The sequence below is a fragment of the Talpa europaea genome (assembly GCF_964194135.1).
Source record: "Talpa europaea genome assembly, chromosome: 13".
In the NCBI taxonomy this organism is placed as follows: Eukaryota; Metazoa; Chordata; class Mammalia; order Eulipotyphla; family Talpidae; genus Talpa; species Talpa europaea.
The window spans coordinates 67878047-67896825 of record NC_140080.1 but is presented as its reverse complement, the minus strand read 5'-3'; the positions used below and the strand labels follow the sequence as shown (position 1 = coordinate 67896825).

Sequence of the window (18779 nt, the reverse complement as noted above, 5' to 3'; positions counted from 1 at the left end):
ATCCCGCTCGCGCGTCGCCCCCCGTCAGCTGTTGCTAAGACGCTGCGCGAGAACCAGGCCGCAAGTCACTTGCCACCCTCGCCTGGCCCCGCCCACCAAGCGCAGAGCCTCTCTCTAGCTCTGCCCACCAGGCGCAGAGCCCCCCTCTAGCTCCGCCCACCAGGCGCAGTGCCCCTCTCTAGCTCCGCCCAATAGGAGGGCCTACTCCTTCCACCACTTCCGGAGTCAGTCTCCCAACCGGCCTCCGTCGCCTTTCACTTCCCTTCCTTGGTTCTCGGGCCCCGCCCCTACAGCGCTTTTAACTCCGTCACGTGAGGGGCGCGCGCGGGGGGTGCTGGGAGTAGTACTGCTGGTGGGTCAGGGTTCGGCTTCAACATGGCGGTCTCGGCCGTGCAGTGACCAAGGATTTGCCGTGGGAAAGATTAATTAGCGATTGTCGGCGTCTCCACCTGTGAAGGTGGAATGCGAGAACGCCGGGGAGAGCGCTGAGGAGCGGCGGTGACGGGGAGGGGTCGGTGGTCTGTGCCCCGGAAACCAAGGCGGCGTCGACTGTTCCTTCTATTGGTCTCGAGGCTCCAATACCCGGCCCCGCCCGGCCGGGGCAGGCCGGCGGGCGGCGGCAGAAGCTGCCGCAGCCTTAGGCTCAGCCTGCGAGAGTGGGCCGGAGGGTGGCCGCCGTCGCCCCTGCCGCGGCAATGGCCCAGTGTGTACAATCAGTGCAGGAGCTAATCCCGGACTCCTTCGTCCCTTGTGTCGCCGCGCTTTGCAGCGACGAAGCTGAGCGGCTCACTCGCCTCAATCACCTTAGCTTCGCGGAGTTGCTTAAGCCCTTCTCTCGCCTCACTTCCGAGGGTACGTGGTTTCCTTTTCTAAGTTCCCCAAAGCCAGGGTCGGGAGACGGAAGTTGGGGGGCAGGCGGGCAAGAGAAGGGAGATGTTTACTTTCTCAGGCAGGTAGAGTGGCGTCTGGGCCCATTCGGTGTCTCCTTTGGCGTCTGGAGGAGGAGCCACGAGTAGGGTTGTCAAGATCGCGCGGTTCTTACTTGCAGTTTTTCTAGGCACTTTTTACTCGATTCCCTCCCTAGCCGGGCTGGAAGGTTAATTAATGTAAAGAAAAGCGTGAGCCCCGGAGTACAGTGTTGAGACTGTTCTCAGCAGCCTTAGGGAATTCGGAAGTTAGGAAGCAGGTAAGGGTAGGAAGTCGATGCTGCTTAAGACTCTTGAGGTCTTAGCAGACTAATCATGTCCTGGATGTTAAACTGGACTAACTAGGTTATCCTGAACATTACATTCTTCTAGCAGGGCGGCTACTTTTTTTTAGTTCTTTTACTTTGAACATTTACACATTTTCTTAGTTACACTAATCTCAAGAAAGTAAAAACTGTAAGATAATAAAACTTGGAAAAGCCTTTTGCCCGATGGTCGGGGAAGTAAGGGAAGTAAGGAGATTGTAGTTAATCTGGATAGTTGCAGTTACTTAGATTTGTAGGAATAGAAAAAGTCCTAAGTTTTGTTTTGTTTAGATTTGTAGGGATGGAAAAGTCCTAAATTTTGTTTTATCAATAAACGTTTAATAAATGGGAGAAATGTATCTGTTTTGAGGAGCTACCTATTTATTCCAACTTTAGGTTTTTTATTAGGGGAAAATGAGCTTAATAAAACTCTAGAATGACTTAACCAGTCCACCTATATTTTGCAAATAGAACTTCGCTTAGTTAAGCTCTGCGTGGAATGAAGGGTTCTAAAGCTGGGTCAAATAAAGAGTGATATGTACTTGATTATGACAACTCCACAAGTATATAGGACTGTGCAGTAATTTTATATAAATGTCACAGGTGTATATTCTTTGGTAGAAGAATATTTTAAGTTCGCTTTTGCATTTAAAGGAGAAAGGAAGTGTCCTAAAAAAAGTTTGAACTCTTGAATTTCCTTGCATCTTCACCTTAGCCATCATCTCCTCCAGGGATATACTAAGTCAGTGAGAAAGCAAAGTGCCCCACATTTTTTAATTCTTACAAAAATAACCCAAAACAGTGAGTCATTTTGACTTTGTGTGTGCTGTTTTCTGCTTTAATAAAAATATTGCTAGTACCTGATAGTTGTTTCATGTAGCTTTTCTCTTAGTTCTCATTGAGTCCTGTGAAGTAGGTACTGCTATTACTGTTTTAATTTGAGGACTCTGAGACACACAGATGTTAACTTGCCCACTCTTATGTATGGGGCAGATTTAAAGACAGGTAGTGTGACTCAAGACAAGATGTTTTTAATCAAGTCATCTTATCATCTGACAATATTTGGCATTACTCATACTAGAGAGCAGCTCTGTCCAAAAGAGATATGAGTGACAGATACAATTGAAAATTACTGGTAGTCACAAAATAAAAAATTACTGGTAGTAATTGAAAATTACTGGTAGTCACAAAGTGAAAAAAAAAAGTGAAATTAGTTTTAATAACTTATTTTAGCTCAATATTTCTAAAATGTTGCCATGAGACTTTTTTACATCTTTTTTTATTACTAAGTGTTTGAAATTCAGTGTGCATTGTACACTTATGTCTCAATTTTGAGTAGACATATTTCTAGAGCTCAGTGGCTACATGTAGTTGGTAACTCCTGTATTGGACAGCACAGTGAATAGCAGTTCAGGTTAGTATTCTTTCGATTTCCTTCTGTAGCCTGTGAATGATTTAGGGAAGGAGCATAATGAATTGGACTTTAATGAATAGGTGGAGAGTAGGTGGAAAGAACGGAGAAGCATCCTTGTTGGGAGAGTGAGGTTAGAATGGTATGGGCAAAGGAAAAAACTATTGATAGCTGAGGATTGGTGAGGTAACTCTCCCTATGGGATGGTATACACACTAATTAGGGAAGATGCTTACATAAGGGAGATTCTTAAATTCTAGGAAAGGGATTTTGGGTTTCATATCTAATTGTAAATTGTGGCAAAGGTATGAAATTTAGGAGTTTGGAATTGTGTGTTTATAACGATATGTAGGATTTGATACAAGATTAAAAGTTTGAGATGATGCATTAGCATTAGAAATTTGAAAAGGTGAAGTACTTTATTTAGTTTTTCAGTCCTTCAGTATTTTTTTGATAAATAAATTCTGGGGTCCTTTACATCCAGGAAAAAAAAAAAAAGTGCCTTTTTTGTCTCAAGCAAGGGATTCCTCCAGAATAGCTTGTCTTTTGGCAGTGAAGATTAAGAATGACTGAAAGGTAATGTAATCTAAGAATAAAACTAAAGTAAGCTAGAATTTCCTCAGAAAAAGGGTTAAAAGACAATTGGACTCCATTTCTGACCTGCGGGTAAGTTATTTGAGTTAAAACTTGCTTGAGGTTGGGCCTCCCCGGTGGCGCAGCGGTTGAGCGCTGGGTTGCGAAGCTGCCTGCGGCCTCTGCGGCGCCGGTTCAATCCCCGGTTGCTCCCCGGCCTCCCGAAGAGGGTCCCACATGGCGCGCAGACCTCTCCTGCCGCCCGCTGCTCCCCTCAGCAGTGTACTTCGGTCCTTCTGCCTGCTCTGCTCCCTGCTCTGGCTCTGGTGAATTCTCTCACCCTCCCACGCTTCTGACTGTACCCAGTGCATGTATAAACAAATAAATAAATAAAAAACATGCCTCTATAAAAAAAATTAAAAAAAAAAGAAAATACTAAAAAAAAAAAAAAAACTTGCTTGAGGTTAAAACTTCTGAAATATCTGTGTACTGTGCCAGATGTTTTCAGGGGACTTGTTTTGTAAATGTCGGTGGGAAAACACATGGTTTAAAGCTAATGAAGCAAGGGTTGTTAGAACATATTTGTCTACCATTCATGTGTAGGAAAGGCATTGAAAACAGTTTAGTGTTGATGTATTAGGCAAAAGAGAGCCATTCTAGTTTCCTTAGACACAGTCTTAAACTTGAGAAGTACTACCTTATAAAATACCATACACACCATTAAGTAATGTTTACTATATATGTATCTGATCAGCGTACTTGAATGTTATTTGAGGCTTATATTTATTTCAACACAGAATTTGTTAATCTAATACTAGAGAAATTTCCAAATCACCATGTATTTCAAAGATTAATGATACTGTTTTTGCTGTCATAGTGATAGTTCTTTAGTTCTTTGATAATTCCTAGCAATGTTTCAGCCTATCTTTAAACACTTAAAAGTTTAAGAGTATTTCAGTAACAAAGAAAAATTCATTAGTATTTACTTTTACTTTTGTAAATATTATTTTGAAATTGGTTAAATTTATTAGAAGGGATTCAAAAGGTAAGAATAGGGTAAATGTAAATGTTGAATACTTTCTGAATGAACTAGGGAAAGTGGCAAATTAGAATAGGAAATGGCCTTTGAATAATGCATTTAATTATTTCCTTTTAAAAAGTTAGAAATATTCCATCAGGGCCTCCCTTGTGGCGCAGTGTGTTGAGCACAGTGCTGTGAAGCTGTCCACAGCCTCTGCAGCACCAGTTCGACTCCCGGCCAGCCAGGGAGAGTCCCACATGGCGAGACAGACCTCTCCTGTCATGCCCGCTGCTCCCCTCAGCAGTGCTTTGGTCATTCTGCCTGTTTTGCTCCCCGTTCTGTCTCTGGTGAATCCTCTCACCCTCCCACAACTCTGGCCTGTACCCCAGCTCTTGTATAAATGAAAAAAAAAAAAAGAAAGAAAAAAAAAGAACTGTTTAAAAAAAAGAGAGAAATATTCCATCAATCTTAATTACCATATAGGTGTAAGTAGATTTCAGTTTTTTGCAGTCTCAAGCTTAGAATAAAATACAAATCAATTTTTTTTAAATTTAGACATAAATGTTGTTTGTTTCACTATTGTACAAATTTCTTTGTTTTCTTTATACAGTGAAGTTTTTGTGTTACATAAAAACATAAAAGACATTATTTCTTTTTTAAAAAACATGCCTCAGAATACCAGATACCCTCTGAAAAAGAAATTTGTGGTCAAGTAAGTTTGCTTGATAAAACCTGTGCTAAGGAGAATTAATGTTTGGCACATTAAAGGCTCTAGGAAGATAGGTTATAAAGAGACCTTTAAAAAGCTTAATCCACTATTTTCCAAATTTTATTGACCATGAGTCCATTTTAGGAAACCACTATATTGAGGAGCCAGTATTCTATGGAACAGCACCTACTAAGAAATGTTACTTCATAGCACATACTCATATTTATGTGGTAAATAATGGTAGAGCCCAATTTCATTTTGAAATTGAGATCTTCCATGATAGATAAATTCACCTATTGTGATATATAATCTATATATAATCTTAATGAAGCTGTAATATAGTTGTTTAGTTCTGAAGCTTTAAAATTTTTTGTGTGTGACTAAAGAACACTTCTTTTAATCTTCCCAGTGATTGTCTTTTTTATTAGAAGGTTTGTGATGTCTCCTGTATTATCTATTGTTGCACAAATTAGCACTTTTTAACAAAAGCATTTATTATCTCTTTCTCAGGAATCTGAGTATCTTAGTGGGATGATTCTGGCTCAGTCTCTTGAGATTGCAGTGGAGCTATATGATGAGGCTTTAGTCACCTGCGGTTAGGGGATCCCCTTTAAAGGTCGCTCATAAGATTGCTAGCAAGCCATCTTCACTGGATGTTGATGCAAGAACTAGTTTTGTGCCATGTAGGTCTCTACCTAAGTGTCCCATAGCATGGCAATTAGTTTCTCCCAGGGGGAGTGATCAGTGAGGAAGCCAAGATGGAAGCTGTGCTCTTTCATAACCCTTATCACAGCAGAGATTCCCATTTCTTTTGCTGTTTTTGATCGGTCACACATACCAACCTTGAGATGTAGGAGGATCTGACTGCAGGACAGTGTGTATATCAGGAAATAATAGATATAGTTGGGTGCTGTTTTGGAGGCTGACTAAATACATGTGTTTTACTCATTTCTAGGTTTATTAGTAGGATTGTCCAATTTCCCCTGCACTATTTATTTTTTTTAAGATTTATTTATTTATGCATACAAGCGCAGCGCTGCGGGGAGGGTGAAAGGATTCACCAGAGACACAGTGGGGAGCAGAATAGGCGGAGATACAGAAATACACTGCTGAGGGGAGCAGCGGGCAAGACAGGAGAGGTCTGCTTTGCCATGTGGGTTAGCTCCCTGGCTGGTGATGAAACTTGTGCTGCAGCAGTTGTGGATTGCTTCTTAGTGCTGAGACTTAACCCCTTGCCCCACCAGGGAGGCCCCCCACCCCAGCACTATTTATTAAAAAGACTGTCCTTTTCTGATTGTATGGTCATAGCTGCTTTATTATATAGATTTGGTGCTGATATACATGGATTTATTTTTGTGCTTTCACTTCGATTTCATTGATACATGCCTGTTTTTGTGCCTATAGCATATTGTTTTTAGTACTGTTGCTTTATAGTAAAGTTTGAAATCAGGTAATGTGATACCTCCATTTCTCTCCATTTTTCTGACTTTGTGGTTCCATATAAATTTCAATTTTTTGTTTAATTTTTTTGAAAAGTGTTTTGATGGGGACTGCATTAGATTTGCATATTAATTTTGGCAGGATAGTCGTTTTGTTATAGGAATTCTCCCATTCATGAACATGGAACACTTCTTTCATCTCCATATGTCACTAAGTCCTTTAATAACATTTTGTAGTTCTTGTTGTACAGATCTTTTACTTCCCTCAGTTAATTCTGAGGTATTTAATTCTTTTTGAAGCAATTATAAGCAGAATTATTTTTAAATTTCTTTTACATCTTATTTATAGAAGAAGACATGTAAGACGACTATGGGAATTTGTATGATGATTTTGTAATTTGCCACTTTGCTGTATTCAGCTATTGTTTCTAATAACTTTTTGATGGAGTCTTTTTTTTTTAATAAAGTTTCTTTTTCTTTTTTTTAAAGATTTATTTATTTATACAAGCACTGGGTACAGTCAGAAGTGAGGGAGGGTGAGAGAATTCACTAGAGCCAGAGCGGGGAGCAGAGCAGGCAGAAGGGCCGAAGTACACTGCTGAGGGGAGCAGCGGGCAGCAGGAGAGGTCTGCGCGCCATGTGGGTCCCTCCTCCAGTGGCCGGGGTGCAGCCGGGGATCGAACCGGCGCTGCAAAGGCTGCGGGCAGCTTCGCAACCCAGCGCTCAACCGCTGCGCACAGGGGAGGCCCTTGATGGAGTCTTTATGATTTTCTGCATATAACATTGTATTGTGTGAATAGTGGTAGTTTTTCCCTCAACTTGGATTCCCTTTATTTTCTGTTCCTGTGTGAGAGTTTAAATGGGTACTTTTGACAATTATGGACTAAATTTAAGGAAAATACTTGTATGTTCCTAAAAATACCAGAAATGCACCATAGTATTTCATATTTTTTTTTTCTCCTATAGTTACACCAGCTGGGGAGTTTAATTAAGGAGAGAGCTGTGTATGTTTTTTTAAATTAGAAACAAACAATTACAGAAGAATGCAGATTGCAAGAAACACCTAGTTCCTCACTATCCAGAATCAGTATATATTCTTTGTCATACTTGCTTTGTATTTTTTCCCTTCCCTTTAAAAAGAAATCAAACTATAGATTTTAAAGTAATCTTTCCACCTTTCCTTAGTTCCATTTCCTTCATTTATTATAGCCTGCCGTTATAGTGCCGTTTGCATGTTTATTTTCTCTACATCTGTTTGCAAGTGCATATATTCATAACATAAGTAGTATTTTTAAAAGTTTTGCTTTTTTTAAATAATAAATTCCACTTATTTCTTTTTTTTAAGATTTATTTATTTATGCATACAAGAGCTGGGGTACAGGCCAGAGATGCAGGGGGTGAGAGGATTCACCAGAAACAGAGTGGGGAACAGAACAGGCAGATGGACTGAAATACACTGGTGAGGGGAGCAGTGGGCAAGACAGGAGAGGTCTGCCTTGCCTTGTGGTTTTCTCCCTGGCCGGCTGAGGATCGAACTCGTGCTGGAGAGTGCGGTGCTTAACCCCTTGCGCCACCAGGGAGGCCCAAGTTTTGCTTTTTTATAAAAATTAACAATTTAGAAATCAACAGATTAAATTACATAGGAGAGTTAAGAAGACAGTTTTTGTGGATGTAAGTTTATTTAAAATAGAGGCAGGCCTGAATTTAAAAGCTTGGTATAAAGCCTTTTCTATTGGGAGAAAGTATCAGTTTTTAAAAAATGGGTTCCTATCCAAAGCCATTTTTCCAAATTTGCCTCTTACTTGCGTGAGATGATTCATGGTATATTTGAAATTAGATTATGTTGTACTTGTTTCCTCCATTACTTCTTGTACACTAAACTGTTTAGTTATGTTTGTGTCATTCGTGGTGCTCAATGCTTTAAACGTCTCTAAATCATTTAACAATATCTCACTTAAATCCTTAAAATAACCCTGTGAAGTAGGTATTAATCTCTCCACTAAAGATGAAATTGAGTCACAGAAAAATTTAGAAGTTGTTATGGATAATCTAGTTAGTTGTTGGTTTGTGATTTAAAATGAAGTCTGACTGCAAAAGTAAGTACTTCATATAGTGGACTACTTCCAATCTGATGAAAGTAGTCTGATTATATTTCTATGGAAGAGTAATGCTTTCCTTGCCTGAGGTGCGCTTTGGATGCTGTCTTCATATTACAGTTACTGGAGAACCTGTTCTCTGGCTTGAAGTTCCGAATCACAGCTTATAAATCCCATAGACTGAAGCAAGGCTTATTGTAGGGTGAAGGCAGGAGGTATTGGGATGGGAAAAAGAATCTGGGCGTTGATTTTTTTTTTTTCTCTTTAATAGACTTTTTAAAAGAAAACTTTAGGTTTACAGCAAACCAGCAGAAAGTACAGAGATTTTGAGAATACCCCCTTTTCCAGCATGCACATATTCCTCCCCACTATCAACATCTTGTACTAGCTTGGGCATTGATTTTTATGTAGTTGAATAGGGACTGAGAACAGAGGTTGTATAATAGGGGGAATCAGAAGGAAGTCTACATGCAGCATTTAATTTTACTTTCTTCCAATTTACTATTTTCAGTGTTGATATCACAGACCTCATGCTGCCCTGATCAGCCTTAGTATCAGGTGGGATTTAGAGATTTGTTTTGAATGATAGTTGTGGTCTCTGACAACTCAAACAGGTAAGAAAGGACCTATAGTAGGAAAGTTGTAAGCAGTAGCATTTGCAGAATGTTACACTGTCTAGCCCTTTTAGTATACAAAAGAATGTTGTAATTCAGTTGTATTCTAGAAGACTGGTCTATATGGAATTTCTGGGTTTGAAGTGAACATCCTTTTCATTTGTAAGTCTATAACTGAATTTTTAAAGTTTTTGTTGAAATATGTTATGCATTGTGTAGAATCAAAGTTTTTTTCTTTTTTTTAAAGTTCATATGAGAGATCCGAATAATCAACTTCACATAATTAAAAATTTGAAGATAGCTGTAAGCAACATTATCACTCAACCACCTCATCCTGGAGCCATTCGGAAGCTCTTGAATGATGTTGTTTCTGGCAGTCAGCCTGCGGAAGGATTAGTAGCTAATGTGATTACAGCAGGAGATTATGACCTCAACATCAGTGGTAAGGCTTATTATTTTTTAAATAAAATTTTCTTTTTTTAGAAAAAGTAATTCTGTAGCTTAGAAATTATTCAGCAAACCTTTTAAATATTTGGTGAGTGCTATAGTCTGGGTATACAATGTTGATAAAAATAATTCTTGTTCTCTTAAAGAGGTTATGATGAAGTAAGTAGGCAGTCATTCAAACTATGAATTATGTGATTCCATTTTTTCATAATGAAAATGTTTTTATCCTTCTAATTGTAAATTTAAATGTAAGCTCCACAAGGGCAGGAACTTTGACTATTTTATTCCCACTACCTAAAATATTGCCTAAAACATATGTTTAATAAATATTTCTTGAAAGAACTAACAATGCATAAAAAAATCTTCTTTTGTATCATAAGTAATAAATAAAAAACACTAAGTTTATTGTACCTTTTGTCTTGCTTAGTATTAAGTAGAAAAAATGTTTGTATGAAAAGATATTTAACTTTTTTCTCAGTGCTTAATATGATCTGAATGGTAAATAAGATTGGTAGGTAAAATTATGTATTAATATTTAAAGTGAATTAGCAGTATTTGGTGTTATTTTTCAGCATGAAAAAAGACTTAATAGAAGGACATGAGATAGATTTTTAAAGGAAAAAGGTTTAAAATATATTATCTAATTGGGATATTTAGTTGCTCAATGAAATAATCTTTTTAGGTCATATAATTGCTAATATTTTAATACCTCCTAATTGGATATTTAAAGATTTTCCTAAATATATGAAGAGAACTTATGTGGTTATGTTTATTAGTGGTTCATTGGGTGTACACCATTATAGTTAAAAATAGAGTAAAATTATTTTGTATGATGGTTCATAATTTTTCTCCTTCCTTGTCATTAATTTTAATTCTAGCAAGATAGGTGAACTTGATAAGTTTAAGTTTAGAATGTTATGGTTATCTTTACAAATCAAAAGAGTTTAAATTCCAGGATACATATTTGCGAAGTCCCTTGCGTAACACATTTTCAACATGAAGCAAGATTTGTATATTTCTGGCAGCAAATGAAGGTTTCCCTGTCATCAATGGAAAATTTATGTTGGACTTTCAGTCAAATGCAAGGGTGTCCAAGTTTTTATACTACTGTAATCATCAGTTAACTGGTTAACTTGAGTAAATCACTCATTTAAACTTGGTTTTATTCCCTGAAAACAAAAGAATTTGCCTAGGTTGTTTCTTAAGGATTCTCGTAGGCCTTTAATCCTGTGATTCTACTTCATGTGCCAAGTATTTATTGATTTCTATCATATGCTTGGCATTGAGTTCTAGAGAGGTAAATAATCTGGTTGGGAGACAGCATGTAAATCAGTAGACATAATAAATTCTCACGTGTAACAACTTTATAATCACACTGTATTATAATAGAGATCTGGAATATGCCTGAGCACTAAGGAGACACAGAAAGTAATTAACTGCCCTATTTTAAAAATAAGTTAAAGTATCTTTTTTTATACTGCAAATATCTTAATTTCCAAAGCCCATAAACATTTTCTTTTAAATAGGTTATCAAAATTATATATGCACATAGACATAACATACAAAGAAAAAAGAGTGATCATCAACTTCCTGTGCCCTTGTTTCATCAGGTTTTTAAGTGGTTTCCTCTGGTATTTATTTTGTGTTTCTAAGTAATATTTTTATTTATGTATCTTTGATTATATCAATTTTAAATTTATTGATTTTTTATTACAATTTATGAAGTTTTAGCTTAATTCTCTTCCACTTTTCTCTACCTTACTAATATAATTTTAAGAAGTGTTGGTTAATATTCACTCTTTACAATATTATGACTATATGTTGTTAACTTCTTCACAACGAAGTCAAATATTGGGCTTTCCATCTATTTTTATACCGCATCTTGTTTGTTCAGTACTTAGTAATTGCCCTTTTAAAAACAATTTGTTCAGAGTTCTATGTATTTCTTATTAGTCTCTCAAACTTTCAATAATAGCCTCCCAGTAAGATTTTGCACTTAACAGATATCAAATAATCCATTTATCAGGATCTACTTCATGAAATATTTCTCTCTGTTCTATGTATTTTAATTAGGGACTGTTACTATCCCTCAGTGGGATGATAATTTGACTTACGGGGGGAGGGGTTTGCAAAAAAAATCTTAGATATTGCAATGGTTTGTGGCTCTCCAAAGTACTGCAGTACGTAAATAGGAACACAGTATATTTGTGGCATTACTTAATAGTCTTTTGGGGGCTTGAGGGAGAGGAAGGGACCAATTAGAAAAGAAATGTCTAAAAAGTCTTATGGTGAGAGAGAAGGAAATGCAAGTTGTAAAATACAGCTTTCTTCATCTTCCATCTGATTATTCTCCAAGATAGCTCCACAACTGTCACCCTGGGGATTCCCTTTCCTTTTCTTCTGTGTATCCTTTCATTCCCCTTTTTTTTTTTTTTTTTTGGCATGTGTTTGCTTTGGTGATGGACATTTCCAGTAACTTCCTGAGAAAGGTTGCTTGAAGGTAACAATTTTGAGAAATGAATATCTGAAAATTTCTTTCCTTCCTTTCTTCCTTTCTTTTCTTTTCCTTTTCTTTTCTTCTCTTTTCTTCTCTTCTCTTTTTTCTTTTCTTTTTTCTTTCAGAAAAATGAAACAATTCTGAGGGAAATTATTTCTAACTAATGATATATACATACTATGAAGAAAGAAATTTTTCTTCCAGCTTCTAGTGTTGCTATGAAAAAAACTCGATACCATTAAATTACATATCCTTCCGCTTCCTTCAGCCTTTAGAGCTTTTAGGTTTTTATCTCTGTTATTTAGAAATTGCATGTTGGGCCTATTGAACGCCTTTTTCTCTCATTGAATGGAGCAAATCCTTTTGATCATGGCCATAGATAGGCTTTAGCCCTGAAAATTTTCTTGTGTTCTATCTTTGTTAATTCCTTGCTTGTAATATTCTCTGTTCTTTCTGGATTACTTTAGTTGAATGTAAACTTCCTGAGTTGTTCCTCTAATATTCTTATCTTTCTACTATTTTCCACATCCATGTCTGTGTGTTTTTATTTTACTTTCTGTGGGATATCCTTGACTTTGTCTTTGGACCTTTCTGTTGAAATTTTAATGTTCACTGTAATTTTGAAAATTTTCTTTGCTCTCTGGATTTTCTTTTCTTTCTTTTTTAACCGTGCAGTTCTTAACTCTGAGGCTATTAATAAATTATTATTGACTTCTTTTAGTTTTTAAGAACCCTTCTATGCTTTTCCTCTCATTCTTGTATCTTTAAGTTTGTTCTGTTCTCTTTTTTTCACTCTTTGTTTACTTTTTCACTTTCCTCAGTTATCTGGTGAGTCCTTGGAATTATCTTTAATTCACATGGAAGTATGAAAACCCTGACTGCAAGCATGAGACCAGCTTGTCAGCTAGTGGCCTTCTTTAATGGGTGGTGGCTGGGAATAAGTTCGAGGGTTGCCCAGTCTTTATTACATATAGTTTGTTATTTGGGACCATTTAGTTTCTTCAGATAAAGAGTTTCATATCTGATGTCTGACTACCTGTAACTGAGGGTAGACTTTTTTTTAAAAGATATAATATGGTTTGATAAATAGTTTATAGGAACACTGTGTTGATGATTTGGTTGGGAGATATCATTTTGTCTAATTATATTACTTATAGTCTCAGGTCCCTGCCAACATCTCTGCATAAGGAGAGGTTGATATTTGTCTTTAAAAGCAAGTGGAGGCACTACTGTAGTTAAACTCTTCAGGCAGATTTTAAAATATTTAAAATATGATATTTAGAATAAAGTACATAGATTTGCAAAAAATAGTTTCTTTCCCTGCTACATAAAGGCACCTTCCTTCCATTTTTGTCATGTTGGTCTTGAAATCTGGTAATATTATAATGATGAAATTCTGAATTCATTTTAGTAAAATTCCATTATAGCAGAATAATACTCTTTGGAGATTTAAGAGTGATTTTTATTTAATTTAAAGAAGACACTCTTTTTATATCCAGAAACACTCTTCTCATTTTTACCATTAATGTAAATGCTCGTATTTTTCACTCATTCTGTTTAAGAAATACATGTTGGATATTTACTCATAAGCCTAGCTTAACAGTGCCATGTTTTCTTCATCAGATCGGTCACTTAAAGCTAGTGTTCCTTGGTACAGTAATTGGAAAGACACATTGATGGAATTGAAAGAAGCATCGTTATATACAGGTATTTCCTGTGGTAGTCTCAGTATTTTAGATTGTTCTCACTCAACTCTTTGTCTATTAGCTTCCCCCCCCCCCCCAGCTATTACTATTTAGTATTTGTCCCAATTAACATGTCTAAGTTTTCTAAAATGAAGGTGGTCTGGTGATTCTTGTTCAACTTTAACCTGTCCTATCATGAATTATCTTTGGTTTACTCGTGGTTTACAACATTATCTGCTAAATCCATGCATTGTCATTGAATAGTATGATTTGGGCTACTTTTTGTTTTTATAAGAACTTGTTTTTTCTTATCTGTAAGTGTGTACCTATACTTTTTCTGATTACTATCGCTCTGTAAAATGCCATGATATTCTAGAGAGTAATCAAGTGCTTAGAGGGTTGTTTATTCAGTTAATACATTTCCCTAAATTTTTACTTAAGAGCAAAAAATCATACAGAATACTTAAAGTAACAATTTAAAAAGTGGCTAGTGCAAGGTAGGAACTTAATGTAATTATTTTACTGGCATTTTGAAGTACTTTGCTTGCTTATCATCATCCTAGGAATTATTTGCCAGTTATCAACTACTCTGAACAATTAAGAAACTGGAAGATACAGAGATTGTTGAGGATGATGCAGTAGTGACATTAGTCATTAATTATGTTATCCTTTAGTTTTTTTTTTTTTCCCAAGAAAAAAATTAAGGGACCTCCCCCTCTCATACACAGACACACAAAGTTACTCAATATTTCAGTACTACAGAACAAGAGTTCTTTTTTTAGCTCTCTCATCTGAAATCACAGTGGACTTTAGAGCTGCAGATTTAGCAAGATATTTCTAACCCATTCTGGATTCTCTTCATGCTCTTGTTGGGGTGCAAAGAAAGTTATCCTCTCTCACTCTGTGTTGTTCTAGGTTGGCAAAGAATCAAGCATCAGACAAGCTCAAAGTTTTGCATCATCTTTCAAGAAGGCATAAAATAAGTTGGAGATAGTATCTTTGCAGTCACTAACTTTGTCTTCCTTGTTTTTGTTTTTCATTGAATGGAGTTGAGAATTGAGAATTTTTCATTTCTCATCCTTGTTGGCAAACAAAAAAAATTGACAGTGGAAGACATAATTACCAGACAAATCAAGATGAAAGCTATAAAGAATAGCATTGTAAAATTAGCTTTGTCTAGTAGAAGTATGAGACATTTGGTGTTCTATAATTACTATAAAGAATATAAAAGGAAACAGGTGAAACTCATTTTAATAATATCTTTTTTAACACAATATGTCAAAATATCACTTCAAAATATAATCACTATAAAATTTTATTATTTTGGTTCTGTCTTTGAAATCTCCATGTATTTTATACCCTTACAATAATCGGTTCAAACTAGCCACATTTCAGTTGCCCAGTAGTCAGATGTGACTAGTGGCTACCTACCTTATTGAACAACCTGTTTCTAGACTCTAATGACAATGGTGAAATTAATCATATGCAGAAATCCCAGTCTATGAGTCTTCAGATGACAATATCAAGTGTGAATTTTCTCAATCAAGAATTGATGAGTGAGCAATGATTTTTAGTATAAAAAGGAGAATATTTTCATCCAGCTAACCAGTAAATGGGAAAGCCACATGATAGTGTTCTTTAATCTTTTATGATGCTTGTGTAACAAAATTTACTTGATATAGTTTGTAAGCAGATAAATATTGAAGGCAAGTGTGTATGTGAAGATTATGGATGGAATTAGGTGATGTAGAAGTGAAAAATTCTTTGTGTTGATTCTACTTGTTATTTTCTTTTTTTAAAGATTTATTTATTTATACAAGAACTGGGGTACAGGCCAGATGCGCGAGAGGGTGAGAGGATTGACCAGAGACAGAGCAGGCAACAGAACAGGCAGACTGACTGAAATTCACTGCTGAGGGGAGCAGCGGGTGACACAGGAGAGGTCTGCGGTGCCATGTGTATTGTTCCGAGCCGGTGGGGATCGAACTAGCACTGCAGAGGCTGCGGACAGCTTCACAGCGCTGCGCTCAACTGCCTGCGCCCCTCGGAGGCCCTACTTGTTATTCAGAGGTCTAAAAAGGAAAATCTTTTGCCATTATGGGGCAAATAATATGGCCTTTTATCTTTGGCAAAATGTTGCATTTCAGCTATGCAAATGAGGAAGAACCCAGTAGTAATGATAAACTAGAACTTATTAGAAATGTATTTGAATCTGGAATCAACATTTATATAATGAATGTGTTCTAGTTTCATGAGTAACAGTTGATGAACAGTGAGTTGCATTCAAAGAACATTGTCTAATTAGGCATATATATTTTTTTTTAATTTTTATTTTTTTTTTAAGATTTATTTTTATTTATTTATACAAGCACTGGGTATAGTCAGAAGCGCGGGAGGGTGAGAGAATTCACCAGAGCCAGAGCGGGGAGCAGAGCAGGCAGAAGGACCCAAGTACACTGCTGAGGGGAGCAGGAGAGGTCTGCGCGCCATGTAGGACCCTCCTCCGGTGGCCGGGGAGCAGCTGGGGATTGAACCGGCGCTGCAGAGGCCGCGGGCAGCTTCGCAACCCAGTGCTCAACCGCTGCGCCGCCGGGGAGGCCCGGCATATATTTTTTAAAGCCAGGAAAAACATTTGAGTTTGCTGTGTTTTTAATTTCTTACTAAAATTCCTAGTCAGAATTGTTTTTTATGGGGCCTTCCTGGTGGCACAAGGGGTTAAGACACAACCTATGAAGCTTTCCGCAGCCACTGTAGCATGAGTACGATTCCCCCTGCTGGCCAGGGAGTAACCTACAGGGCATAGCAGATCTCTCCTGACTTGCCTGCTGCTCCCCTCAGCAGTGTATTTCAGTCAATCTGCTTGTTCTGTTCCCACTCTCTCTGGTGAGTCCTCTCACCTCCCACACATCTGGACTGTACCCCAGTTCTTGTATGCATAAATAAATAAATCTTTAAAAAAATTGTTTTTTATTATGCTTTTATTCTTAATTCTGTAAATAATCTGTAAAATGAATTAAAAATAAGGAGTATCGAGGGTCAATTAAAAAATCTTCCATTGTTTCTGTGAATTTAAAAAATTGGGCATAAGTAATTATGACTCATTCTTTAGAATACTTTTTGATTTTTTTGCTGATTTTTCTGAGAACACTTGATCAGCTTATAGTTTCCAAGAATGTTTTGTCAAGGGTGTGGTAAAATACAAGAGGAATATTTTTTGGTTCTTCATATTGTATGTAAAATCTTTTATGATTTGCAGAATACTCATAAATTTTATAAGTCTGGTCTTAGTTTTCATTTTTGTATTCTAGGCTCTTCTGAATTAGACCCTATTTTCCAATAATTATCTTTCGTGTCACCCATTTTTGACTTGTGGCCAATTTAATTTATTGAATTAAGTATTTACATAGCGTTTAATTATTTAATTTCTTCTTACTTGAATATTTTCATCCTGAAAATCTTATTGTTTTAGTATATATACTATTTATCTGGTGTTATTTGGAATTTAGAATTTCTTACTGCTTTTTGTGTAGTTTGTATAATGATTTTGCTGACACTTTGATTAGGAAGGGAAAAATGTGACTTGCAGATGATGTCTCTGGTTAGGATAGCCATTCTTTTTCACTTGCATATGTAGGGGTGCTAAGTATTTTTTATTTCAATAGTACAAGTACCAAAGTTGTTTAGGTCTAATTCATTACTTGCAGTTCTTATTATTAGAAACACTAATAACTGTGTCTCAAACTATTGGCACTAAGAAAGGAAAAAAGAAGAGACTGAGAGCTGCATTTTTAAGTGTGAGTGGAATATGGAGCATTATATCCTTTTTTCAGCTCTTAGCTGCCTTCCTTACCAGACAAAGTATGGTCTGCATAAAGAAATTGTAATTGGCAGGATAGCAATGGGTTGAGCCCAGCGCTGTGAACCTGTCTGCAACCTCTGCAGCGTGGGTTCAATTCCCGGTCGACAACGGAGATTCCCACATGGCATGGCAGACCTCTCCTGTTGCACCCGCTGCTCCCCTCAGCAGTGCTTTCGGTTTTGTCTGCCCGTTCTGCTCCCCGTTCTGTCTCCAGTGAATCCTCTCACCTTCCCACGACTCTGGCCTCTACCCCAGCTATTGTATAAATAAAAAATAAATCTTTAAAAAAAAAAAAAGAACATGTAGAGATAGAGGTTTGAGAAAAATAGTGATTTCATCCCAAAATATAAGAGAATTTTTCAGGGAAGAGAAAAGAGAATTGTCACTGAGTGTTCTGTTAGCATAAAAAATTTTAAAACTTATTTTTTTCTACCCTCTGTAAATGTCAGTTGAAAAGCAAAAATAGAAAGATTCCCTTTATTTATTGGGATGTAAAAGGAGTAAGCGGGTAGGGGGAGAGAGGGAGAAGGGACTTCTTAATTACCCTGCCAAGAAAGGTGGCTGAAGGGAAAAATTATCTTAGTAACCTGAATGTGACCTATCTGAAGGATACAACACATTCCTAACATATATTTTTAAGTTTTTTCTTTGCTTCTCTTATTTTTAGCTGAGTCCCCAGTGTCATTTAAAAAGTGCTATTTAATAACTCTAACACACGTTTAATAATTGTGTGCTTGCCTTCTCAGTTTTATTTTTAATTATGTAGACATGTATATCATTCCAAAATCAAGACTATAAAACAAGGTACATTCAGAGAGCTCTAACTTTTCTTATATCTTCTTACATTACTTATCTATCCTCTCCCTTATTACATAATTTATTAGATTTATGCTTCTGCTGTTTCTGTTATATTTGACATTGTGTACAAAATGTGTGTCTCTCTTATTTTCTTACACAAAAATGTGTATTTTTCTACTCTTGTCTTTTTTCACATTAACAGTATATACTGGAGAGCATTTTATAGTAATATGTAGATTTTTCCATTTCTCTTACAGCTACATAGTACATACATTTGATGGATGTACAGTAGTTTATTAAATCTGTTTCCTTCTGATGGACATGTGGGATTTCTAGTCTTATTACAGATACTGTTGTAATGGTTAGCTATTTTGAAATATGTAATTTGTTTATTCAGAA

The 18779-nt window shown here is 36.7% G+C and overlaps 1 protein-coding gene across 3 annotated transcripts in view; it reads left to right on the top strand.

Moving 5' to 3' along the window:
• Positions 1 to 695: 695 nt before the first annotated feature.
• TRAPPC8 (trafficking protein particle complex subunit 8) overlaps positions 696 to 18779 on the top strand; it is a gene marked incomplete at both ends in the record, with an annotated part of 67488 nt that continues 49404 nt past the window's right edge. For all 3 annotated transcript variants that reach the window (XM_084252431.1, XM_084252430.1, XM_084252432.1), the window contains 2 exons: positions 696 to 852; positions 9342 to 9536. In XM_084252431.1, the coding sequence (XP_084108557.1) occupies positions 696 to 852; positions 9342 to 9536 (352 nt within the window). The remainder of the gene's footprint in view (positions 853 to 9341; positions 9537 to 18779) is intronic.